This window comes from Geotrypetes seraphini, chromosome 5 (assembly GCF_902459505.1).
Source record: "Geotrypetes seraphini chromosome 5, aGeoSer1.1, whole genome shotgun sequence".
Lineage (NCBI taxonomy): Eukaryota > Metazoa > Chordata > Amphibia > Gymnophiona > Dermophiidae > Geotrypetes > Geotrypetes seraphini.
This window is the reverse complement of record NC_047088.1, coordinates 252,827,141-252,853,846: the sequence shown is the minus strand read 5'-3', so window position 1 is coordinate 252,853,846 and position 26,706 is coordinate 252,827,141. Positions and strand designations below refer to the sequence as shown.

Genomic DNA, 26,706 nt, shown 5'->3' with positions numbered 1-26,706 from the left:
CACCAAGAAATGTATAAAACAAGGCCTATAAGCAGAAGTAACAGAACAGACATCAGAGGATCCTCAGGCCTGAAGATCACAGTCTGTTACTCTATATACTGAATCATTTACTTCTGTAAGCTGTTACTGATTTGCTAATAAACATATACTTATTGAAACCAGTATATAGTGTGTGAGGTCTCCATTGTGAGGTAGGCCTAGACAGCGGCCTACTTCATTGGGACGACTCAGAACTGTCTTATTAAGATAGGTCCATATTTACAGATTTGTGACTTTCATAGACAGACTTGTCATCTATGATTGATATCAAACCATATAGACTTTTACAAGATTTGATTACTGGTTTTAATAAAGTAACTGGTTGTTTTTAGACATCTCGTCTGCTTCTTGTATTACCACCGGACTCACCAGGCCTCAAGGCAAGCCCAGGAGAGGCATGCAAAGTGTCAGGGAAGGGCAGGGGTGCAGAACCAGCTGGGACAAGACAAGAAGGGATTGCTCCTGTCCCGGATCACCACTGGACCACCAGTGCCTATATAAACCCTTGGTTTATTCTTGAGTCAACCGTTCCCCCCCCCCCTCTTTTTTGGAAGAAAAGAGGTTACCTCAGTTTATATTTGAGTATACTGTATATGATAATTGTATTGCACAAAAAAAGACAAAATAACTGATTTTATTTTGGTATACCGCCATACCCAGGGAGTTCTAGGCGGTTCACAATAGTTAGATGAAGTACATCTATATAATCTTTTTAGGAAGGACAGAGATGGTCATAAAGGTGGAGGAGTAGCTCTCTATGTAAAGATCAATATCCAAGCGACCGAAATGCAAGGGACCTGGGGAGAGGAAGAAGCGATATGGATTGCTCTGAAAAGAGAAGATGGAACTTCTATCTACGTGGGTGTAGTCTACAGACCTCCGACTCAATCGCAGCAAATTGATAAGGATCTGATTGTGGATATCCAAAAGTTTGGAAGGAAAGAGGAGGTTCTGCTGTTGGGAGATTTCAACCTGCCGGATGCGGACTGGAATGTTCCGTCTGCGGAATCGGAAAGAAGTAGGGAGATTGTGGATGCCTTTCAAGAGGCTCTGCTCAGACAAATGGTGACGGAATCCACAAGGGAAAAAGCGATATTGGATCTGGTCCTCACAAATGGAGAGAGTATCTCTAATGTTCGAGTGGGTGCTCACCTGGGTAGTAGCGATCATCAAACGGTTTGGTTTGATATAACGGCTAAAGTGGAGAGCGGGCCCGCACGATACTTAAAGTCCTAGATTTCAAACGTACGGACTTTAATGCAATGGGAAAGTACCTGAAGAAAGAGCTGTTAGGATGGGAGGACATAAGAGAAGTGGAAAGACAGTGGTCTAAGCTGAAAGGAGCGATAAAAATGGCTACGGACCTTTATGTGAAGAAAATCAATAAAAACAAGAGAAAAAGGAAGCCGATATGGTTCTCCAACCTAGTGGCTGAGAAAATAAAGGCGAAAGAGTTGGCGTTCATGAAATATAAAAAAACCCAAGAAGAGGAGAGCAGAAAGGACTACAGGGTGAAACTGAAAGAAGCCAAGAGAGAGATACGTATGGCGAAGGCACAGGCGGAAGAACAAATGGCTAAAAATGTAAAAAAGGGAGATAAAAATTTTTTCAGATATATTAGTGAAAGGAGGAAGATAAAAAATGGAATTGCTAGGCTAAAAGATGCTGGGAACAAATATGTGGAGAGTGATGAGGAGAAAGCAAATGTGCTAAACAAATACTTCTGTTCTGTGTTCACAGAAGAAAATCCTGGAGAAGGATCGAGATTGTCTGGCAAAGTTACACGAGAAAATGGAGTAGATTCTGCGCCGTTCACGGAGGAGGGTGTTTATGAGCAACTTGAAAAACTGAGGTGGACAAAGCGATGGGACCAGACGGGATACATCCCAGGATACTAAGGGAGCTCAGAGAGGTTCTGGCGAGTCCTATTAAAGACTTGTTCAACAAATCTCTGGAGACGGGAGTGATTCCTGGGGATTGGAGGAGAGCGGATGTGGTCCCTATTCATAAAAGTGGTCACAGGGATGAAGCAGGAAACTACAGGCCGGTGAGCCTCACTTCAGTTGTTGGAAAAATAATGGAAGTGTTGCTGAAAGAAAGGATAGTGTATTTCCTTGAATCTAATGGGTTACAGGATCCGAGGCAACATGGCTTTACAAAAGGTAAATCGTGCCAAACGAACCTGATTGAATTTTTTGATTGGGTGACCAGAGAGCTGGATCGAGGACATATGCTAGATGTAATTTACTTGGATTTCAGCAAAGCCTTTGATACAGTTCCTCATAGGAGGCTGTTGAACAAACTTGAAGGGCTGAAGTTAGGACCCAAAGTGGTGAACTGGGTCAGAAACTGGCTGTCGGACAGACGCCAGAGGGTGGTGGTTAATGGAAGTCGCTCGAAGGAAGGAAAGGTGACTAGTGGAGTCCCTCAGGGTTCGGTGCTGGGGCCCATCCTGTTCAATATGTATGTAAGTGACATTGCTGAAGGGTTAGAAGGAAAAGTGTGCCTTTTTGCAGATGATACCAAGATTTGTAACAGAGTAGACACCGAAGAGGGAGTGGAAAATATGAAAAAGGATCTGCAAAAGTTAGAGGAATGGTCTAATGCCTGGCAACTAAAATTCAATGCAAAGAAATGCAGAGTAATGCATTTGGGGATTAATAATAGGAAGGAACCGTATATGCTGGGAGGAGAGAAGCTGATATGCACGGACGGGGAGAGGGACCTTGGGGTGATAGTGTCCGAAGATCTAAAGGCGAAAAAAACAGTGTGACAAGGCAGTGGCTGCTGCCAGAAGGATTCTGGGCTGTATAAGAGAGGCGTAGTCAGTAGAAGGAAGAAGGTGTTGATGCCCCTGTACAGGTCATTGGTGAGGCCCCACTTGGAGTATTGTGTTCAGTTTTGGAGACCGTATCTGGCGAAAGACGTAAGAAGACTTGAGGCGGTCCAGAGGAGGGCGACGAAAATGATAGGAGGCTTGCGCCAGAAGACGTATGAGGAGAGACTGGAAGCCCTCAATATGTATACCCTAGAGGAAAGGAGAGACAGGGGAGATATGATTCAGACGTTCAAATACTTAAAGGGTATTAACGTAGAACAAAATCTTTTCCAGAGAAAGGAAAATGGTAAAACCAGAGGACATAATTTGAGGTTGAGGGGTGGTAGATTCAGGGGCAATGTTAGGAAATTCTACTTTACGGAGAGGGTGGTGGATGCCTGGAATGCGCTCCCGAGAGAGGTGGTGGAGAGTAAAACTGTGACTGAGTTCAAAGAAGCGTGGGATGAACACAGAAGATTTAGAATCAGAAAATAATATTAAAGATTGAACTAGGCCAGTTACTGGGCAGACTTGTACGGTCTGCGTCTGTGTATGGCCGTTTGGAGGAGGATGGGCAGGGGAGGGCTTCAATGGCTGGGAGGGTGTAGATGGGCTGGAGTAAGTCTTAACAGAGATTTCGGCAGTTGGAACCCAAAGCACAGTACCGGGTAAAGCTTTGGATTCTCGCCCAGAAATAGCTAAGAAGAAAAAAAAAAAAAAAATTTAAATTGAATCAGGTTGGGCAGACTGGATGGACCATTCGGGTCTTTATCTGCCGTCATCTACTATGTTACTATGTTACAGACAATGTGGTTGGAATTGAGGAACATAATAAAGCAATCATGAAGTCAAACTAGTTATACATTTACAATTTAAGTGAGGGAAAAGATTATATATAGTACATACAATAAGAATATACAATGCATTTAAGAGAAGATGCATACAAGTTTTATCTCTTTAGTAAACTGCATAAAACCAAAAGACTTTTGTGATATACAGGCAGTCCCCGGGTTATGAACGTCCAACTTACGTCAGACTCATACCAGGGTCCTGCTTCTCCCTTCCTGTGCCAACGTGCCCCTCTTCCTCCCTCTCCCTTCCTATGCCAATGTGCCCCTCTTTCTGCTTTCCTGTCCCAATGTGACATTCTTCCTCCCTTCTGTGCCCCAACATACCCCGTGTCGTCCTTTCCTTCCTTTCTGTTGGGTCGTGCCAGGAGAGAAGGGAGGGGGAGAAAATGCTGCACCCAATTGGGGAGAAAGAGGGAGGGAGGGGAGGGAGGGAGAATAACAAACAGGGATGGGAGAGGAGAAGAAGAGAGATACCAGACCATGGGGAAGGAAGAGAAGGAGGGAAAAGAAGGAAGAAAGGAAAGGAGATACCAGACTAGGGAGAGGGAGAGATGCTGAGGCATGGGTGGAAGGGAAAGAGACAGAGATGCTAGACCTGGGGGAAGGAGGGAGAGAGGGAAAGGAAGAAGAGGAAATGCCAGATCATGAAGGGGAGGGACAAATGGAAGGGAAAGACAGGATAGAGATGCTAAGACATGGGGGAAGGAAGGGAAGGTGTGGAGGCACAGGTGAGCAGTGGAGAAGAAAACAAAGGCCTGGTCTGGAGGCACACGGCTGCTAAGGAGAAGGAAGGCAGGGCTCAGGACAGGGGGTAAGTGAAAACTCCTTTCTTTTCTACAGTACTTTAATTTGAGGACTGTTGCTTTAATGTTTAATGGTTTTATAGACTGTATTCTGTACAGGAGAACATAAACACACGCATGTTCCGAGTTACATACAAATTCAACTTAAGAACGGTTTCAAAAATGGAACCCGGGGATTGCCTCTAGAAATAAAAATTTACGTTATATTATCCATTTTATATTCTTTTAACTTTTTGCACTTTGCAAGCAATGTAACAATTCAGCAAAGAAAAAACAATACAGCCGGATTCACATTTATCCGACGCAAGTTAACGAGGGATTTTTATATTTTTTTCACCTCCAACGCTCTTTGTTTCTCCCCCCAGGTGCTCTGCCTGAGTGCCTGGCACTTGACTGGTTTATAGCAGGCCAGACCCATTCTCTTTCTGAAATGACTTACGTGGACCAATTGCTCCTGAGTGTCAAACTCCTTTGCGCAGCCTTCCCAGTGACAGTTTGTCTCGTAAATAACCTCTGGCTCCTGTTTGCATTCATCTCGGTCTAGATCTTCCTTCAGCTCTGTCAGCTGCTCCTGTGGGGACAAGGATTTACTAGGTCACCGTTTTGGAGGTTCTCTGGTACAGCGGGCATCTTACTGCACAGTATTCCTTGTGCCTACATACCATTGGTATCAATTTCAATTGCTTTTAAACAATGCAATCAATTATCGCATCAATTGATGGCAATTAAACCAATTAAAAATGGCACCGTTAGGGCGCCTAACTAAAGGGCCTCTGCGCCTAATTCTATATATAGTGCTCAAGGAATTGGCACCAACTAGAACAGTGCTTAGCGTGATTCTACAAGATGTGTGTACCCTTTATAGAATTGGATTTAGCGATGAATAAGTTAGGCGCACTCATAATGCCAGCTAAAACCAGGCCTAAATAATTGCACTATAATTTGTGCACACATCAAGCATATTCTATAACAATGCCCTCGTCTCTTAGGAGTGCCCAAAATCCACCCCTGGCTATACCCCCTTTTTGAATTCACGAACTGCAACTGGTGCATGCTTTTTATAAAAGGATTGGGACTTGTATACCGCCTTTTTGTAGTTTTACAATCACACTCAAAGTGGTTTACATACAGGTACTTCAAGCATTTTCCCTGTCTGTCCTGGTGGGCTCACAATCTATCTAATGTACCTGGGATAATGGGGGGATTAAATGACTTGTACAGGTCGCAAGGAGTAGCGTGGGTTTGAACCCACAACCTCAAGGTGCGGAGGCTGTAGCTTTAACCACTGCACCATTCTAGAAATCAAAATGTAGTAAAAGTGAGCCAAGTAAAGGACAATCAAGCCACTGTGACATCACTGATGAGGTTGGCTCTTAGGCATTGGTGGAATGAGGCATTATGACATCACAATACCAGCTCTGGTTATCAGAAGCTGAAGCTTTCAAATTACTTATTTATTCAGTTTTTTTATACTGTTTTCCCAGGGGAGCTCAGAATGGTTTACATGAATTTATTCAGGTACTCAAGCATTTTTCTCTGTCTGTCCTGGTGGGCTCACAATCTATCTAATGTACTGAGGTAGTGGGGGGATTAAGTGGCTTGCCCAGGATCACATGGAGCAGCGTGGGTTTGAACCCACAACCTCAAAGGTGCTGAGGCTGTAACTTTAACCACTGCGCTACTCTAGAAATCAAAATGTAATAAAAGTGAGTCAAGTATAGGACAATCAAGACTAAGAGCCAGCCTCATCAGTGATGTCACAATCAAGCCATTGGCTCTCAGGCATTGGTGGAATGAGGCATTATGATGTCACAATACCAGCTCTGGTTATCAGAGGCTGAAGCTTTTTTTATATTGTTTTCCCAGGAGAGCTCAGAACGGTTTACATGAATTTATTCAGGTACTCAAGTAGTTTTTCCTGTCTGTCCCAGTAGGCTCACAATCTGTCTAATGTACCTGGGGCAATGGGTGACTTGCCTAGGGTCACAAGGAGCAGAGCGGGGTTTGAACCCACAACCTCAGGGTGCTGACGTTGTAGCTCTAACCACACTGCGCCACACTCTCCTCATAGAATTGTATTTTCCAAGTTGTGTGTGTAACTTTTAGTTCATGCCAATTATTGTCAATTATGAGGTGTTACTTGCCAATTATCAGCACCAATTAGGCCAATTAATCAGGTTGTGTTCGCATATCAGCTAAGCGCACCGATGAACATGCACAACTTGTCGTGCAAGCATCTGAATGCTAGCATCAGGCCCTTGAAGACACATTTGGCTACAGGCAGCCAGTGAGCCGATGATAGAGACTGGTTGCGGGCACGGAGGTTTTTTAAGAGTCTGATTGCCGCATTTTTTTTACACACTGTGGATGTCATTTGTTCTTCGCCGTGAGACCACTGGATAGCACATTGCAGTAATCCATGCAGAAGAGTACTAAGACATAGAGTAGCTGGGTGAAGTCAGACTCAGAAAAGTAGTTTCTTATTTTTCAGATACCACCTGAGAGATATGGTTGGAAAGCGAGAGGTTGGAGTCAAGGAGTATTCCTAGGCCGCGCGCCTGTTTTTTTGCAATTATGATAGTCAAACTAAACTAAACTAAACTAAACCTTAAGTTTATATACCGCGTCATCTCCACGGAAGTGGAGCTCGACACGGTTTACAGGGATTAAAAATAAAGAGGAGGAACTACAATGGAAGGAGAGAGAGGTAAGGTGAACAAGGACGGAAGAGGTACATAGAATAATGGAGAGGGAGGGAGTAGTTACATTTTGGTGAAAAGCCAGGTTTTCAGATGTTTTCTGAAATGTTGGAGGGAGGTCGAACTCCGAAGATGGGCTGTAAAGCTGTTCCACAGCTCAGTGATCCTGAAGAGGAGGGATGTACCATGTTTTCCTGTATGGGAGATGCCAATTAGAGAAGGGAAGGATAGTTTGAATTTCTGAGTGGATCTGGTGGAGTGAGTGCTCGAGAGCCAAGATAGTGGGAAGAGGGGAGGAAGGATGCCGTGAAGAGATTTGAAGGTAAGACAAGCGCATTTGTAGCGAACCCTGAGGAAGACTGGGAGCCAGTGAAGCTTAGACAGAAGCGGGGAGACGTGGTCAAATTTGCCTTTTGCGAAGATTAGTTTAGCTGCGGTGTTCTGAATCCGCTGAAGTCTGAGAAGATGTTTCTTTGTTAGGCTTAGAAAGATGGAGTTACAGTAATCGAGTCGGGATAGAATGATGGATTGGACAAGGACGGCGAAATGTTGTTGGTGGAAGCAGGATCTAACTTTTCTTAGCATATGGAGATTGAAAAAGCATTTTTTTACTAGGGAGTTGATGTGGTCGTTAAAGGACAGTGTAGAGTCAATGATGATTCCCAGAACTTTGCTAGAGTGCTCAAGCTGCAGATTGGTGCCAGAGGAAAGTGGGATGTGGGAGGGTAGCTGATCCAGTTTCGGGCCGAGCCAAAGTAGTTTTGTTTTGGCCTCATTTAGTTTCATTTGAACAGTGAGGGCCCAGGATTGTAGACTTGTTATACAGGATGAGATGTTAACCGAGAGGTTGGTGAGGTTAGAGTCGGTCTCAATAAGGACGAGGATGTCGTCGGCGTAGGTGTAAAGTGTCTCCGAGGTGGAAAGTTGGAGGAGTTTCAGGGAGGACATATAGACATTGAAAAGAATCGGGGATAGAGGTGAACCCTGCGGGACTCCGCAGATCGGTTTCCAAGGGGAGGATGAGGAACCCTTCATGTTAACGAGGTAGGAACGGGACCGTAAGAATTTTGAGAACCAATCTAAGACCGTGGAATTTATGCCAATTTCAGAAAGTTGGAGGATTAGTATGTCATGGTGGACAATGTCGAAAGCTGCGGAGAGGTCAAATTGGAGAAGGACAGCAAATTTGTTGCAGGAGTGAAGTTGTTGGACCTTTGAGATTAAAGAGGCTAGAAGGGATTCAGTGCTGTAGTTGGGTCTAAATCCATGTTGGTAGGGTAGGAGAATGGAGAATCTCTCGAGATAGGATGAGAGTTGGGTGGCTATGATGGATTCCAGCATTTTGGTCAGGAGAGGGATATTAGCTATTGGGCGATAGCTGGGAGGGATGGAGGGGTCGAGATCAGATTTTTTCAGAAGTGGGGACAGGGAAATGTGTCCCATTTCTGTAGAAAACAGGCCTGAGAGCAGGGCGGAGTTTAAGATTTTGGTGAGAGATGAGATGGCCTGTGCTGGAATGTTCTCATATAGGTAGGAGGGGAAAGGATCCAAGGAGCAGTTGCAGGCTTTTAACTTGAGGCAGAGCTTAGAGACCTGAGAGTCGGAAACAGGCTCGAAGGCGGTCCAGGATCTGTCGGCTGGGATATGGTTCACCTCGGTTAAATTGGGGTTGGAGGTAGTGGGCATCAGAGAGTTGTAATCGGGTGTAGGGGGGAAGGAGCTTCGTAAGGTAGACACTTTCTCATTGAAAAATTTTGCTAGATCGTTCGCGGATGGAGAAGAGGGGAGTGGGGAGGAATCGTGTTTGGAGGATATGGAACGCCAGATGTTGAACAGAGTGTTGCTTTGGTTGTTGGAGCATGAGATTTTGTTGCCGTAGTAGTTCTTCCTTGATTTTTTAATTCGGTGTTATAGAACCTAATGGAGGCCCTCCAGGATTGTCTGTCCGTGGGGGAATTGGATTTTTTCCATTTTCGTTCCAGTGATCGACATTGCTGCTTTAGTTGTCTGTGGTAGGGAAGGTACCAGGGGGCCTTGCGGGAGTAGGAGACAGTTTTTGTGGATAGGGGAGCGAGGGAGTGGTAGGTGGTCTCAGAGAGGGTGATCCAATTGTGCCAGTTGGATTCAGGGCTTGAAGGGTTGGGGGTAGTGGTGAGTAGGTTGAGAAGTTTGGCCCAGAACAGGTCGCTCGCAATTTTCTTTCGGAAGGTGATAGTATTGGGGGAACGGGAAGGGGGTTCGAGGTGGGACATGAAAATGGGGAGGCAGAAAGCCCCTAGGAAGTGGTCGGACCAAGGGACGGGGTCCCAGCGAGTGTCGCTGATTAAAGTTTTGTGTTCGGTGAGGTCAATGAAGCTGATGATGTCTAACGCATGCCCCTTTTCATGGGTTGGGGAGGGAGCCAGGGGGGGGGAAGCCTAAAGAGGTGAGGAAGTTGTTGAGATCAATAGCATCCTTGTTGGTGGTATCATTTATGTGAAGATTAATGTCCCCAATGATTAGTAATCTTTGGAATTTGAGGAAGGCGTTTGTAATGGATTCGAGGACGAGGTCAGAGGATTTGTTCCAGGGGGATGAAGGTGGGCGGTATAAAAGCAGGATGCCTAGTGGGTGCGGGTGGAGCTCGTCATTGACAGAGGCAAGCATGTATTCTAGGGAAGCATGGCAACCCTTTTCAAGGAGCTGGACGTCGAAGAATGATTTATGGAGGAGAGCCAGGCCACCTCCTTTTCGGTTAATTCTAGGGGAGAAGAGGCCTTGGTATCCGTGAGGACAGAGTTCGTTTTGAGAGAATATATCATCTTTTGCGATCCAAGTTTCAGTGATGAATAAGAAACCGGGGTTGAGATCTTCAAGAAGATCCTTCAGAATTTGGGTTTTGTTGCATGCGGATCTGGCGTTACAGTATAGAGATGGGAAACAGGCACAGTTTCAGTGTTCTTTGCGGATCCAAAGATGTTTAGTTGTAATTTGTTGACGGACGTCCAAGTTTTGATTTCCGAGAGCAAATTTTATGATCTGGGTGTCAGGGGTATAGTTGGATGTCATCTGCGAAGGAGTGAATCTGTATTTGGTATTTGAGGTATGTCTAGGACAGGTCTAATGTGGAGACAGAATAATAGGGAGGATAGCCGAGTCCCCTGTGGAGCACCGTATTTGATCGGTTTCGGTAGCGTATTGTTGAGCAGTACGCTTTGGGATCTATTATTCAGGAAGGAGGTGAACCATCGTAACGCAGTGCTTTGGATTCCAATTTCAGAGAGCCGCACAAGGAGGAGAGGATGGTCAATAGTGTCGAACGCCGCACCGAGATCCAGCAGCACCAGAAGATCATTACCCTTATCCATGAGCTTCCAGAAGTCATCAATGTAATGTAATGTAATGTAATGTAATTTATTTCTTATATACCGCTACATCCGTTAGGTTCTAAGCGGTTTGAAGAAAATATACATTAAGATTATAAATGAGAAGTAAGAAGGTACTTAAAAAAATTCCCTTACTGTCCCGAAGGCTCACAATCTAACTAAAGTACCTGGAAATTAATAAAGAAGAGAAAATAAAGATGGTTGAAAAAAGAAAAATTCTATGTGAACTTATAGGATGGAAATTAAACTGACAGTGAAGAACTGTATGAAAAATACATATGGAATGCAGTTAGAGAGGGTAGGTTACAATCTATTTATGGTATTTGTTTAATTGGAAGGTGTTAAGGTGGGTAATTTGGGGGAAGGTTATCTGAAGGTAGGTGAATCTTCTGGAGGTAAAAGAGGAGGGGTTAAGATATTTGGATGAATTTTTTGAAAAGCAGGGTTTTGATTTCTTTTCTGAATGTTTTGAAGTTGTCTGATATTGTTATAAGATTGGAGATGGAATGGTTGATTTTTGCTGCTTGTGTTGCCAGAAGGTTGTCAAACATTTTCTTGCGTTGTGTGCCTTTGAGTGGGGGGAAGGCGAAAGGGTTCGAGGTTCTTCTGTGTCTTGAGTAGGAGATTTGGTTTAAGCGGTTGTTTAGATAGGAGGGGGAAGAGCCGTGTAATGCTTTGAATATCAGGCAGTGGAATTTGAATTGGATTTGTGCTTGTATGGGTAGCCAGTGAGAGTCTAAGAAGGCAGTTGTTATGTGATCATATTTTTTGAGTGAGTAGATCAATCTGAGGGCGGTGTTTTGTATGGTCTGGAGTTGTTTTATCATAGTGGCTGGACAAGGAAGATATAGGGAGTTGCAATAATCCAGCAGACCTAAGACTAGGGATTGGACGATTAGTCTAAATTGTGCTTGGTCAAAGAATTTTCTGATTTTACGGAGATTTCTCATGGTTAGAAAAGCTTTCTGGGTTGTTTTGTTGATCTGGGTCTGCATTGTGCAACATCTGTCTATCGTAACTCCTAGGAGTTTTAGTTTTAGATGTCGAGAAGGACGGTTTCAGTACTGTGGAATTTTCTGAATCCCGATTGGAAAGGGGTTAGGGCTCCTTGTTTGTCAATGAAGGAGTGCAGTTGGTTTAATACAGTATTTTCCAGGATCTTGGAGACAAAGGGTAGGTTGGAGAAAAGTCTAAAGTTGTCAGGCACGTTAGGGTCGAGTGTGGGGGTTTTCAAGATCGGCCTGATGAGGGTTGACTTCCAGTCTGTGGGTCCTATGCCTGTTTGTAGGGAGATGTTGATGAGAGGAAGGATGGAGTCTCCAAAAGCATCTTTCACGGCCACCAGGAGGTGTGGCGGACAGGGGTCTAGATTGGAGCCGGAAGGGCGAATAGCGTTTAGTATCTTGGTAATGTCATTGTGGGAGACAGTTTTGAAGTGGGTCAGGTTCCCCACTGTAGTTTTAATTATCTTGTCCGAGTCATGGGGGGATGATGTCTGTAGTTTAAGTGGAGTCAAGGTGAGACCGTATTTTGTCTACTTTGTCAGCAAAGTAGTCTGAGAGCGATCCGCTGCCAAGTTCGGTGTTAAGGCATCGGTTATCTCCTTGTGACATTATGAGTATCGTTTTTGTTAGTTTAAAAAGTTTTTTTGATCTATTGGGAGTTGTTGGGAGTAGTATATCTTTTTGGCCTCTAGGATTTCTGGGGTTGAAGAGAGGATTTCCTAAAATCTGCTCCTTAAAATCTGCTGGTTTTGATTGAATTTGAAAGCAGATGGAAGCTCCTGGAAGCCTCTAACTGCTAGGACTGAGAGATACACGTGTATGTGTTCGAGCTAGGGTTACCAGATTTTTAAAATTTAATTTAATTTATTAATTGAGTTGAGATGATATTCTTTGCAAGATTTTTGTTATGTATATTTAATTTTTAAAACTCAATAAAATTTATTTAACATAAAATTTAATTTAATTTTTTAATTAAAAAAAAAAAGAGGACGCGTGGCCTTACCCCATTCTGTCCCCCAGTCATGCCCCATTCCGTCCCCAGCCCCGCCTCCACATGGACTTTGCCATCTCGTCTTCCTTAAGCTTGGAGACAATATGATGAAACTTTCCGCCCAATGTGTGGCTGCGACCAAAAAAGCAAACAGGATACTAGGAATTATTTTAAAAAGGGATGGTTAACAAGACTAAGAATGTTATAAGGCCCCTGAATTGCTCCATGGTGCGACCTCATCTGGAGCATTGTGTTCAATTCTGGTCTCCTTATCAAGAAAGATATAGTGGCGCTAAAAAAGGTTCAAAGAAGAGCGACCAAGATGGTAAAGGGGCGCCTTTCGTATGAGGAAAGACTAAAATGGTTAGGGCTCTTCAGCATGGAAAAGAGACGGCTGAGGGGAGATAGGATTGAAGTCTACAAAATCCTGAGTGGAGTAGAACGGGTACAATGGATCGATTTTTCACTCCGTCAAAAATGACAAAGACTAGGGGGACACTCGATAAAGTTACAGGGAAATATGTTTAAAACCAATAGGAGGAAATATTTTTTTCACTCAGAGAATAGTTAAGCTCTGGAATGCGTTGCCAGAGGATGTGGTAAGAGCAGATAGTGTACCTGGTTTTAAGAAAGGTTTGGACAAGTCCCTGGATGAAAAGTCCATAGTCCATTAGTGAGAAAGACATGGGGAAAGTCACTGCTTGCCCTGACTTCCTGAGTAGCATGGAATGTTGCCACTCTTTGGGATTCCGGAATCTTGTCACTCTCTGGGATTCCGGAATCTTGTTACTCTCTGGGATTCTGGAATCTTGCTATTCTTTGAGATTCTGTATGGAATGTTGCTACTCTTTGGGTTTTGGCCAGGTACTAGGGACCTGGATTGGCCAACGTGAGAATGGGCTACTGGGCTTGATGGGCCATTGGTCTGACCCAATAAGGCTATTCTTATGTTCTTATGTACTAGAGTGGGGACCTTGTCCGTGTGGAACATGGAGTAGACACTCTCACTCAAAACTTGCTACTGTTTCAACTTTTAGGTGTCAGAAATGGTAAACGTTTAATGTTGTCTTGTCTGTCAGTGAAGGAAGTGTTTAAATCTGCTCATGAAACGTCTTTTGGCTATGGTGCAATTAGTATTTGGAATTCGTTACCTTTGAACATTTGTCTAATTTTGACTCATATTTAATTTAGAAAGAAGCTGAAAACACTTTTTTTTTTTTTACCCAAGTGTGTTCATTTATCTATATATCTTACTTCATTTATGATTGCAGATTTGACAATGCCGTTACCCACGTTGAACCTGACTGATTAGCGATTTTGGTGGGATATAAATCCTTTCCATAACATAATGTAATGTCTCAGCCCTGCATGCAAGAATTAACACAATATTAAGTGACAGATGTGTGTTGAACACTTTACTCAACCGTTTGGTCCTGGTTTCCAACAGAAAGACATGACCCAAACTGAAATTAAACACTACAGGACTTTAAAAAAATGACCTGGATTCCTATTCTTGTAGAACAAAATTGTATTATAACCTAGAGCAGTGGTCTCCAACTCAAACCCTTTGTAGGGCCACATTTTGGATTTGAAGGTACTTGAGAGGGCCTCAGAAAAAAAAGTTAATGTCTTATTAAAGAAATGACAAATTTGCATGAGGTAAAACTCTTTATAGTTTATAAATCTTTCTTTTTAGTTAAGTCTTAATAATAATATTGTCATTTATAGCTAAAGAGATATATGATCAAGAAACTTTTGTGATTATGATAAACAGACCGAGAGCCTCAAAATAGTACCTGGCGGGCCGCATGTGGCTCCCAGGCCACGATTTTGAGATCACTGAGTTAAGGGGAACAGTTAATCTGCTGGCTGGGTTGGAGGGCAGAGGGGAGAACAGGACATTCAAGCCATTGTGACATCACTGATGAGGCTGGCTCTTATTGGTGGAATGAGGCATTATGACATCACAATCTCGGTTCTGCTTCCCAAAGACAAACAGGATGTCATGGTTACAGTTAAGCCAGTGGTCTCAAACTCAAAGCCTTTGCAGGGCCACATTTTGGATTTGTAGGTACTTGGAGGGCCTCAGAAAAAAGTAGTTAATGTCTTATTAAAGAAATGACAATTTTGCATGAGGTAAAACTCTTTATAGTTTATAAATCTTTCCTTTTGGCTAAGTCTTAATAATAATATTGTAATTTATAGCTAAAGAGACACATGATCAAGAAACTGTTTTATTTTACTTTTGTGATTATGATAAACAGACCGAGGGCCTCAAAGTAGTACCTGATGGGCCGTGAGTTTGAGGCCACTGACCTAGAGGAACTTTTGTTCAGACATTAGCTATGGTCTCATGCTCCCATTCTGCCACATCCTACTGAGTTTATTGAAAATCCCAGCTTTTTCTTTTTTGGTTCTTGTCTAGCTGTTACAGAAAAGAACTGTGCTAGATTAAGTTTATAAGAAACATATAAATATAAGCAGACAGCAAACAAGGACGTTGTTTTAAGATTTAGTGCAAGTGAGGTGCATGAAACTTTGCAAGGCAGGACGATTCGTTCACACGATGTCATTTACAAAAAGGCAGAATGGGGGAGAAATATATGTCCCCCCTGCCCTCATTAGTATCCAGACACAAGGCAGCTGGATAGGTTTTCAGGCTGCGCACTTCCTTCCCTGTTGACGCACTCCTAAACTCAAAAGCTCAGGGGACAGGCCTCTCTGCCCTAATCGTGCTGACTGCAGCGTGTTTATCTTTCCTTACTTGCGATCTTCATCAATTTTGCCAGCCCTCAGATGATTATAGAGGGAGTTGTCCCCATGCATCATGCTGAAGTGTGCTTCTGAACCAAAGCGGCAAGAGGAATTTGTCATACACTCTTCTCTGCCGCTGACAATCGTGCAGCCTAATATTTCAAGAAAATGAAGTGCCCAGGCACTTCCGATAGCTTATGGCTGGGATGAAGGATAGCTGGGCGGATGCTATTGCCATCCCTGAGCAGTCTTCCTCCCATAATTCCAGGGGAGAAGTAGTCTCATGGTTAAAGCAGCAGGTTAAAAAATTAGGGAAGCTTGGTCCAAATCCCACTGATGTTCTTTGTGACCTTGGGAGAGCCACTTAACCTTCCTCTCTCTCATCTTTTCAGTCTTCCTCCCATAATTCCAGTGGAAAAGTAGTCTCATGGTTAAAGCAGCAGGTTAAAAAATTAGGGAAGCTTGGTCCAAATCTCACTGATGTTCTTTGTGACCTTGGGTAAGTCACTTAACCTTCCTCTCTCTCATCTTTTCAGTCTTCCTCCCATAATTTCAGGGGAGGAGTAGTTTAGTTGTTAAAGCAGCAGGTTAAGAATGAGGGAAGACTGGTCCAAATCCCACTTGGACAGGTCAAGTCACCTTCCTCTCTAACTTCTTTCCAGTCTTCCTCCCTTAATTCCAGGAGGGGAGTAGTCTACTGGTAAAAGAAGCAGATGAATTCTGCTGCCGCTGCTCCTCAAAACCTAGGCCTAGGGTTACCAGACATCTGGGAAAACCTGTCCATCTCCTCTTTTTAGAGGACTGTCTGGGTGCCTGGCAGGATTTCCCAAAACCCAGCAGTTTGTCCGGGTTTTGGAAGTCCCCAGCTCAGGGCCCTGTCTGGTGGCCCCCTGCGCGGACATCGACACGATGACATCATATACATGCGCACGTGTATGCGATGTCATCGTGTTGACGTCTGTGCACGTGCAGAAGGAGACAGGAGGTTTGGCTGGGGGCGGGGCAGAATATGACGGAGCTGGAGGTGGTACGAGGCGGAGCTGGGGGGGAACAGGGCAGGGCCTGGTGTCCCCTTTTTTAAAATCCTACCTAGTGCAAGTCATTTGATCTTCCGTTGCCTCAGCTACAAATTTAGGAGCTCTTTTACTAACGTGCCGCCACGTTTTTTGCGCTAATTGCAAACGTTAAGGTGCAGTAAGTGCAAATATCTGTTCTGCATTTAGTACAGAGGGCAGATGCTAACCACATGGGCAACCATTGTACGCAGACCTGCAGATAATATGAGTGTTTCTTCACTAGCTACACATACAATATAACAAGGTTGCACCAACTCTCAAAAAAAAAAAATCCAAAACAAAACCATAAAGCAGTGTACAGTGTTCCCCCAGTTGTTTGTGGTCCTGGTCATTCGCGGTATTTTCCAACCGCGAACCACCGACAAGGAGAGGGCAGCGGCAGAGAGCAGCCGGAGCGCCGCGAGTGCAGGAAATCACTCACGGTACGCTCCGACCGCCTCCTCCTGCACTAAGTCGGGCCTTATCCAATCATGAGCTGCTTTGACACGCAGCTCCTGATTGGATAAGGCCCGACTTAGTGCAGGAGGAGGCGGTCGGAGCGTACCGCGAGTGATTTCCTGCACTCGCGGCGCTCCGGCTGCTCGCCTGCTGCCCTCTCCCGCTGCCCTCTTCAGGCTCCCCCATGAAAAACCGTATTCGCAGTTTTTCGAGATTCACGGGGGTTCCTGGAATGGAACCCCTGCAAATATCGGGGGAGTACTGTATCTCAGACTGTGTGCCTCCTGAGATTCCAAGTGTGCCGCGGCACACTGAGGAGGAAGAGAGGCGCCTGCCTGCTGACTTCCCTTTGCGGTACAGCGCCAGTGCTGCCCAATTCACCAAAGGCCTGCATGTTACCCCCTTCTCTCTAGCGTCCTCTGGCTTCCCCTCTGGCCTCCTTGTCTCACCTTTACTTTAAAGCTTATTATAGCAGCCTGCAGAGGATCGCTGGTAGGTAAAATGATTTTATTTTCAATATAGTGATGGAAATGTGTCAGGTTTGAGAATTTATATCTGCTGTGTATATGAAAAATGAATGGAAAAAATTGCATTACAATTAGTAAAGGGGGTGAGATCTGGAGCAGAGCTTGGGTGGGTCCAGGGAGGTCTGTGGTTGGGGTACTCGGTTGATATTTGTTAGACTTAGGGGGTACTTAGCTTGAAGTAATTGAGAAACACTGCTGTAGGCAATCAGTTGGCGCCAATGCCTCTCTTTCTCTCCGGCCCTCTTCCTGCTGGCGCCCCCTACTGGCGTCTCAGAGCCCATCTGGACATGCGCGGACATCAATGTGATGATATCAGGCATATGCGTGATGTCATCACGGCGACGTCCGCACTTCTGGGTGCCTCAAGCCATAGCCACTACCTTTAGTGTGCCCTGGTTCGAGAAAGTTGGAGAGACACTACCACAAAGCCTCAGCAGTGGCAGCTCATGAATGGACAAAAAAGAAAACTCCTCTATGCCCACAATGCCATTTATAAGAATCCGTGCTTGCCAAGATTGTACATTCGTTGAGCCAAAGGAGGAAGTGTCTCATCGAGATAAAATTATACACATCAGGCCTAATTAACAGTAGAAAGAATGAGTGAATCCAACAGTACACACAGGAAAGGGAGCAGCTGAATTGTGAAACAAGAGAATATCACTGTAAAGAATTAAATGAACAAAAAGGAAAAGCAAGTGGTAAAAAGCATAACCGCCACATGCCTGCGAGGACAGAAGCTGAATATTTGTGCACAGAAATGTCTTTCTGAACCAGCAGGCCTCATCATAAACACAGCATCTTGCACAACGGAAAGTGTGAACTTTTAGTCACAAGTTTGTTCCCTCTAAGGATTGATGAGGTGTGTGCAAAAAAAAAAATATGCATGAGTGACAAGTTACGTACTCCACAAATTTATGAGCAGGCGCGCATGCGCACTCCTATCTGCGTGCTCTGTGAGGTGTAGGTCCGTGGCCGCAGGAGTGCGCACGCGCGGGTCCCCAGCCTTGCTGGTACGTTCGTGCTGTTCTTTGGTCTGCCCTGCCCCTTGCCTTGCCTTAATGTATTTTTAAGCTGAAAGACGTGGCAGCGGCTCCTCTCATGATCCCCACCTGCGTCGGAAGTCCGATGCAGTCGGGGATCCTGAGAGGAGCCGCCGCTGCATCTTTCAACTTAAAATTCACTAAGGCGAGCAGGTTCAGACCGAAGCTTCAAAAAAACATTTCAGGCGGCGGTGCGGAGCGGCGGATGGAAAAAGCAAGGCTCCGAGGAGGACGCGCAGGCACGGCGTCGCCCGAGGAGAACGACAAGCGCCGGACTCGCGCCGCTTCCGTCCCCTTTCGCGGTGCCGTGCCGGCGCTTGGCCAGAGCCGCCGCCGCCGCTTCCTCTCACCTCCGCCCACGCTCGATTCCAGTCGCGCCCACTGCGTATTTTGGTGAGCTACACGAGAAAAATTATGAGCGACGCCAACGAAAATAGCGAGCGATCGCTCATGCACTCATCTTAGAGGGAACATTGGTCAGAACATGTATTTTTTTATTTCACTTGGCAAGAGTTTAGAGCTTATGTCCTTTAGGAATTCTGGAGTGTATACATTGGCCTCAGGATAGTTTTTGGCCTGCAGTCCAGAAGCCCCCGTCTATTGTTACAAAATGGCTTGAACTAATCAAAATCTACTTGCAAGTTTAGTAGGCATTACTAGGGTTACCAGATTTTACTTTAGTAAAATCTAGACCCCTAGACCCTTTCGCCCCCCCCCAGGCCCGCCCAGTTTCACCCATTCCCGCCCCAATCCTGCTCTAGCCCCGCCCCATGCTTCCTGCTGTCGTCAGGCATCTGTGCGTGCGCGAATGCCCTCCTACCCAACGCGATTTTGAGGAAGCTTTTCAAAACCCGGACAAATTGCCGGGTTTTGAAAAGCCGTCCAGGGAAATCCGGACTTCTGGTAACCGCAGGCGTTGCGATCATGTGATCTTCCATCTGACAATAAGACAGGCACGCTTATACAGCCATTAAGATAATCTCGGACGCAAAGAAATTTGACCACGTTACCCCACTGCTTCAAAAAGCCCACTGGTTGCCTGTCCTACACAGGATAACTTATAAAATTGCCCTCTTGACATTTAAAACTTTACAGACCAATACACCAGCATTTATAGACAGACTTTTGATCCCATATGACCCTCCGAGAGCTTTAAGATCTATTTCTCAATATAATCTTAACATTCCATCTTTAAAAATAATTGGTACACGTCGCATCTCAATCTTTTCTGTGACAGCCCCTATGATTTGGAATACTCTTCCTTTACACTTAAAAATGGAAAAAAAAAACTTACAAAAATTTAAAAGCAATTTAAAGTGCTTTCTTTTTAAAGATGCTTTTAACTGATCAACTGTGTTTTACTAATTAACTTAATCTTGTTTCTTACATTTATTTTCCCAATTCTCTTTTGTGTTTACCTTAAATGTTTCTCACATTTTCTATACCGATTGTATTTCTCCCCCTCTTCCTACTCGTGTCCAGGGGCTTTTCGGTCCTTTTTTACCTAGTACGTATTTGTTGTCAGTCATGTAGTTTTTTATTATTATTCAATTAATAATAGATGTGTCATCACAGTAATGTAAGTTTTATTTGTTAAATTTTTGTTTAAATGTTAATTTTAAATTTTGTACAACGCTTTGTAGTTTCGAAAAAGCGTTCAATCAAAAACCTGAATAAACATAAACATAAACATATACCCATCATTCTAAAGCCATTACACAGATCTGCTGTTGATAAATGAAGCATGAGGTATTCTGAACAGAAAGGAAGACTGAGCTCTTAGGTCAAACAAAAAAGTAACCTCAACGACAAAACCCAACCATATCTGTCTGGGTTTTGCCCATGGGGACCGTGCCAGTTCAAACACACTGCAATGCATTTTTTTCCCCATGGTAGTTTCTGGTGTAGTCTGCCTTAGAAGCTGGTTTCAAAAGTGTGACTAGTTTTGCTGCCAGAGTCAGGTTTCCCCAGCACTGGTCTCCTACAAACCTCACTTGGGGGGCTGGGTATTTATTCTGTCTCTGGGCTGCAACTGATGCAGGGTGCATGAGGAATACTGGGCCAGTCAATCCTTTGTTCTGCGCTCAGGGTGAGCTCGGTGGATTACCTGCGTGCTTGGCGAGATTGGCCTCAGCCCTTCGGCTTCCGTCTTAACTTTGCTGCGTTTGTTGATCACCGGATTCACCGTGCTGCTGACCGCCGACTCGCTGCTTGGCTTGCTCTGGGGAGAAAGGAGGAGAACCAGCATAAAGGGCGAATCCCTTCGTAAAGGCGGTTAATAAATCCCAATAAATAAACAAAAGATTTGAAGGAAATCGATCTTCCATAAAAGTTAGAAAGATTGTGCCATGACCTACTGATTGCACATGAAGAAATGAAGAGCTTTAGAGCAGTGGTCCCCAACCCTGTCCTGGAGGACCACCAGCCACTCGGGGTCCCTAATGAATATGCACGAGAGAGATTTGCATATAACGGAGGTGACAGGCATGCAAATCTACCCCATGCACATTCATTAGGGCTATCCCAAAAACCTGACTGGCTGGTGGTCCTGCAGGACAGGATTGGGGACCACTGTTTTAGAGGGGTAGTTATTCAGATGTTCACTTGTGAGCTGCTGGGTTCATGACGTTCACTTTTTCAATGTGTCTATTTGTAAAATGGCTGCTCCAGCCAGCTACAGTCCTGCTGGTATTTTCCAAAAGGCGTCTATGTCGGCAGACGCTTTTCTAAAATACCGCTGGAACTGAGCATGTGCCGGCCCGGATGTTCCAATTCCACTCTTCACCTTAAATGAAAAATGAGGCTCAAAATATTTAGAATGAAATGATGGGGATGAAAGTTTGATGCTACTTAATTGGAATTGTATTAGAGAAATTTTTATATAATCGAATGTTCATCAGTGGCGTAGCAAGAGGGGTGCTGGACCGCCCCAGGCGCCACACTGGGGGGGGGGCGGCAACTCTCTGCCCCCGTGCCACGCTTGCGCCCTGCCTTCTCTCCCCCCCACCTCGTACCTCTTTAAATGTTCACCAGTGCAAGCAACTTCTCTGGCTTGCTGCTCACACCAGCCTGCTTCCCCTCTGAAATCATTTCCTGGTCATGGGGTCAGGAAGTGATGTCAGAGGGAAAGCCAACGCTGGCTTGAGCAGCAGGACAGAGAAGGCGCCTGCTCTGGCGAATATTTAAAGAGGTACTGGGGGAAGGGAGGGCACGAGTGTGGCATGGGGGTGGGGAAGGAGCAGGTGGGGTAGAGAGGAAGGCACGGGGGGGGAGGGTGCAACCTACCCTTGCTATGCCACTGGTGTCCTTGGTCTGTCCTACATTTTGACTGTAAATTCTCCATTGTAGTGTTTATTTCTGTATTTTGCTTATAAACAACCAAATTAAATGAAGTTAAACTAGCAGATACGGTATCATGTCACAGGAAGATAAATACACTTCTACCTCTGTATTCGCGATTTCAGCAATCGCGGTTTCAATTATTCACGGTTTTTAGCTTGCTGGCTCCTCCCCCCAAATTACATCAGCTTGCATAGAGAAATTGCTGATTCCAAGCGTTTACAAAGAAAATTGCCGATTCCCGGCACTTTCTTCACCGCGTTTTGCATCTCCTTCAGGAACAAGCCAGGTCTAACACCATGTTATTCGCGGTTTCACCATATTCATGATGGTTTTTAATAGAAAACAGCAAATAACATATGAAAAAGTTATTTGTGGTTTTTCTGTATTCGCGGGCCTATCCCAGCGAATACGGAGGGAGAAGTGTAGAAGAAAATGGATGACTGCTTAAAAGCCATATTCCAATCTTAAAAATATAAGTCTAAAAGTTTTTAATCTTCTTTGAATGAGCTGCCACAGCTATAGCAAACATGGCTCCTACCTGGTTAGACTCGGATGAGCAGTTGTTGCTGTTACTGGTCGGTATAGATGACGGGTTGAGAGATATGACAGCCATATGGTGGCGCGGAGGGAATGTGGGGGACGGCTGGATCAGAGGCGGGGTATGTCCAAACGCAGAGCTTAAGCCCCGTTGCTGGTTCAGAATCTGCTGGTATGCAACAGGGTTAATGGGGTGAGGGAAGCTGAAAGCCGGGCTGAAAAGACAAACGAGAGGACATGATGGAACCACTGAACCAATTCCAGCCTACGATGCCAGCTGAAGAAGTCTAGGGAGGTAACTCCCTAAAGGGGCACCAGGAATGGGCCTACTTGGAGCCTATTCTATAAAGAGAAATAGGTGCATACTTTCTTTATAGAACACTAGTCTTAAAAAGTCAAATATGCGCCTGTATTTTAGGCGGGATCACTTAGGTCAACCATAGAGCCTAGATTATAAAATATTAGATACACTTATTTTCACAATCTGTCAGGCCAATATTGGTTCATAGACAATGGCGTGAAAGACAAAGGCGCGCCCAGACAATTGAGCACAGCGCGGAGGTGTGCGCCGCTCAAAATTACTGTTTTTAGGGGCTCCGATGGGGGGTTTTGTTGGGGAACCCCCCCACTTTACTTAATAGACATCGCGCCGGCGTTATGGGGGGTTTGGGGGGTTGTAACCCTCCACATTTTACTGTAAACTTAACTTTTTCCCTAAAAACAGGGAAAAAGTGAAGTTTTCAGTAAAATGTGGGGGGTTACAACCCCCCCCCCCCCCACAATGCGGCGCAATGTCTATTAAGTAAAGTGGCGGGGTTCCCCCCCCACGACCCCCCGTCGGAGCCCTAAAAACATTAATTTTGAGCGGCGCGCGCCTCCGTGCTGCGCTCAATTGTCTGTGCGCGCCTTTGTCCCGGTGCGCTTTTGACCTGACACCGCCGATATTTAGCACTTAACAATGCAAGTGCCATCTCTGCCCCTGGACTGACCACAAACTGGCTGGTTTTGGCTTAGGCACTAAACGTCTGGTGCCTAGGTTTCGGCAACGTTTAAACCAGTGGTTCCCAACCCTATCCTGGAGGACCACCAGGCCAGTCGGGTTTTCAGGATAGCCCTAATGAATATGCATGGAGCAGATTTGCAAAGCCTGGCACCTCCATTATATGCAGATCTCTCTCATGCATATTCATTAGGGCTGTCCTGAAAATCCGACTGGCCGGGTGGTCCTCCAGGACAGGGTTGGGAGCCACTGCTTTAAACAGTGCCGAAACTTAGGCACCAGACGTGGCATTAGGCGTCGTAAAGCGCCTACGTAGGCGCGATGCACGGCATTGATAGGCGCTGGAAAACCCAGGCCTACATTTCCAGCGCCTATCTTTCGGGGAGGTGCGATTCTCTCTAGGGCACCGTCGCGTGATCGACGCACCATTGGCGGCTGCTTTTTAGGCGGCCACCAATATCGGGAGAAATGCAGACCTAAGGAATGATTCTAGGAAAACGGCACCTGCCACATGTCAATCACGTTCAGGCGCCACGGAGAGAACCACGGCTACTGGCACCTAACAAAGAACTTATAAGGCCAGGGTTTTAAAGGTCGACATTTCTGGCGCCTCGGTTCATCATAGAATCGTGCCTAGTAATGCCTAAAACACACCTACTTAGGCGTGCCGCATCACTAAGTACTGCCACATACCCAGGTCTTAGCTGCCGGTCCCAGGAAGTGCCTGTTGGCGCCTAGGGATTGTTTGTTGTACATTCTTTTTTAATCATCTTCTAATCATGCAATCAATTATTGCGCCACTTAAAGCTGATTATAACAATTAAGTTGGGTGCTGGCAGCAACCTGCCGGCATCTAACTTTAAGGGCTAGAGTCACTAAGCAAACCGATCATGCATCGATCGGTCTGCGACCCAATTGGCCCAATTCACTTACCTCTCCTCTGATCCGATTCCGATCCGTGCATGCAAATGAGGGGAACGGTATGCAAAGTAGGCAGGGACGCCATTCACAATAGAAAGCTTGCAAACCGACTGGGCTGGCCGATCAACACAAGAAGCGACTGCTGAGGACCAGTCGCTGAGGTCCTTTCCCGACTGCCCTGCCTTCTGCCACCCTGCTCTCTACCCTGCTTCTCAGCCCCGATCTCCTGCTGTCTCCTGCCTGCCCTGAATCTCTTCTGCCTGCTGCCCCGACTCGCCACCCTGCTCTTGCCCCGAATCTATCCTGCCTGCCGCCCCGACTCTCCCGCCCTTCCCTTCACTGCGAGCCCATGGTTTTAACCCGGGTTAAAACCACGGGCTCGCTGGTCTAGTAAAGGGTAAAAAAAAAAATTGCAGCTTTAGACGCATGCGTAGACCATCTACAGATGGTCTGTGCTTGCGTCGGGATCCGATTGCCCTCATTTGAATTTTTTTTGTTTTCTGAATTTGTTGGGCCTGCACGGATTGGGGAAGCAAAAGAGGTTAGTGAATCTAGCCCTAAGTGGCCCTTACAGAATTTCCCTCTTAAGGGGAGAATTCTATAATTGACGGCTACAGGTGCCTAGCTGAATTCCACGCACAACTTAATTGATTTTCACATTTGGTTAATTGGCATCTAATTGGTTAAATAATAATAATAACTTTATTTTTTTCTATACCGCCATAATCTTGCGACTTCTAGGCGGTTCACAATGAAGAATAGCTTTACAGTCGGCGAATTACAGTGTACAAATAGAGAGGAGGTCACTGAGCGGTCAGTGAATACAAGGTGCAAATTGGCAAGAAGAAAGATAAACAAAGGTCACAATATAAAAGCCATCAAAACTTAATTTAAGGGTTTTTTTTTTTTTTAAACTCCATTAATTAAAGTTGCGTGCTGATATCAGCGTGCCACCTGTTGAGACGCCTACTGGTGCCTAACGGCACCTATCTGAAAGGTGGGCATGGTTATTGGCAGAGAATAGGCATGGAATGACTTAAGCACCGATAAATTAGGAAAACCCTGGCCTAATCTACCATTGCCTACCATAAGTCAAGTTACAAGGTCCAGTGGAGGAAAACAGGAGTGCGCCTGGTCTTCAAAACGCACTTTATTAGCAATCAACCATAAAGACAATACATATAGGGCTCCTTTTACAAAAGTGCGCTAGCGTTTTTAGCTCATGCACAGGATTAGCGCACGCTAGCCGAAAAAATACCGCCTGCTTCAAAGGAGGCGGTAGCAGCTAGAGCGTGCGGCATTTTAGCGCGCGCTAAGCATGCGTTAAAACCGCTAGCACACCTTTGTAAAAGGAGCCCATAATAGTCTGGTCGATCATAAGAACATGTAGCAGATCATGGGCTCGACACGGAACCGTGTTTCGGCCGAATCGCCTGCATCAGGAGTCCAAAACAAGTAAATGACAAACCAAATTTGCGGGTCAATCCGTGTAAACACGATGAGGTAAACACCGTGCCGCTTAGCGCGCTGTTAGAAAAAAAGATTCAAGAGATGCCGGCAGAAAGCTGACAGTTAAATATGGCACGTGCCTTGTTCACGCGATTTTGCCTCCATGCCAAGCACTGCTGCCATATTTAACTAAGTCTGCTGGCGTCTCTTGAATCTTTTTTTTCTAACAGTGCGCTAAGCGGCACGGTGTTTACCTCATCGTATTTACACGGATTGACCCGCAAATTTGGTTTGTCATTTCTTTGTTTTGGGACTCCTGATGCAGGCGATTCGGCCAAAAAGGGCAAGTTGGATGCACACCTTCTCGCAAATCACATTGAGGGATACGAGTAAACAAGGTTTCTCAACAGGGAACACCTGGCTTGGCCTCCGCGAGTGCGGGTCGCCGGACTGGATGGACCTAGGGTCTGATCCGGCGAAGCCATTTCTTATGTTCTTATGTAAAACACGGTTCCATGTCGAGCCCATGATCTGCTAGATGTTTTTATGATCGACCAGACTATTATATGTATTGTCGTTATGGTTGATTGCTAATAAAGTGGGTTTTGAAGACCAGGCGCATTCTGCTTTCTTCTACTGGACCTTGTGGCTAGTTGTGCAGACAGAGCTGATCCTTTGTTGGTTATCGGCCTAAGTCAAATTAGGCAGCACGAAGCGTGATTTTATAAACGATGGCTGATTTTGAGATGGTGCATTACAGAGAGATGAAGCAATTAATTTCTTGTCTATCACTTGCATTTGGATCTTATAGGTGAAGCCAGTAGATGGCACAGTCCTCTTATCAGCTCTGTTAATCTTGTGGACTTTACAACCTGATCAATGACCGGTCTAAGTGTCTTAGTTTTTAATAGCTAATGATGGCAATATATTGATGAGCGTAATGAGGGTGAATTTTTTTTTTGGGGGGGCACCATTTAATTACAGTGCGGCATATCTGTTTATGTTTATTCAAAGCTTATGTACCGCTGCTGATGACAAAAGCGGTCTAGTCC

At 45.2% G+C, this 26,706-nt stretch overlaps 1 protein-coding gene across 1 annotated transcript in view; it reads right to left on the bottom strand.

Moving 5' to 3' along the window:
- Window positions 1-26,706, bottom strand: part of GLI2 (GLI family zinc finger 2) — a 519,949-nt gene that overhangs the window by 48,641 nt on the left and 444,602 nt on the right. Inside the window, exons 7-9 of the mRNA XM_033946106.1 lie at window positions 22,286-22,499; window positions 20,513-20,626; window positions 4,951-5,082 (exon numbers count right to left, since the gene is read on the bottom strand). Coding sequence (XP_033801997.1) covers window positions 4,951-5,082; window positions 20,513-20,626; window positions 22,286-22,499 — 460 coding nt within the window. The remainder of the gene's footprint in view (window positions 1-4,950; window positions 5,083-20,512; window positions 20,627-22,285; window positions 22,500-26,706) is intronic.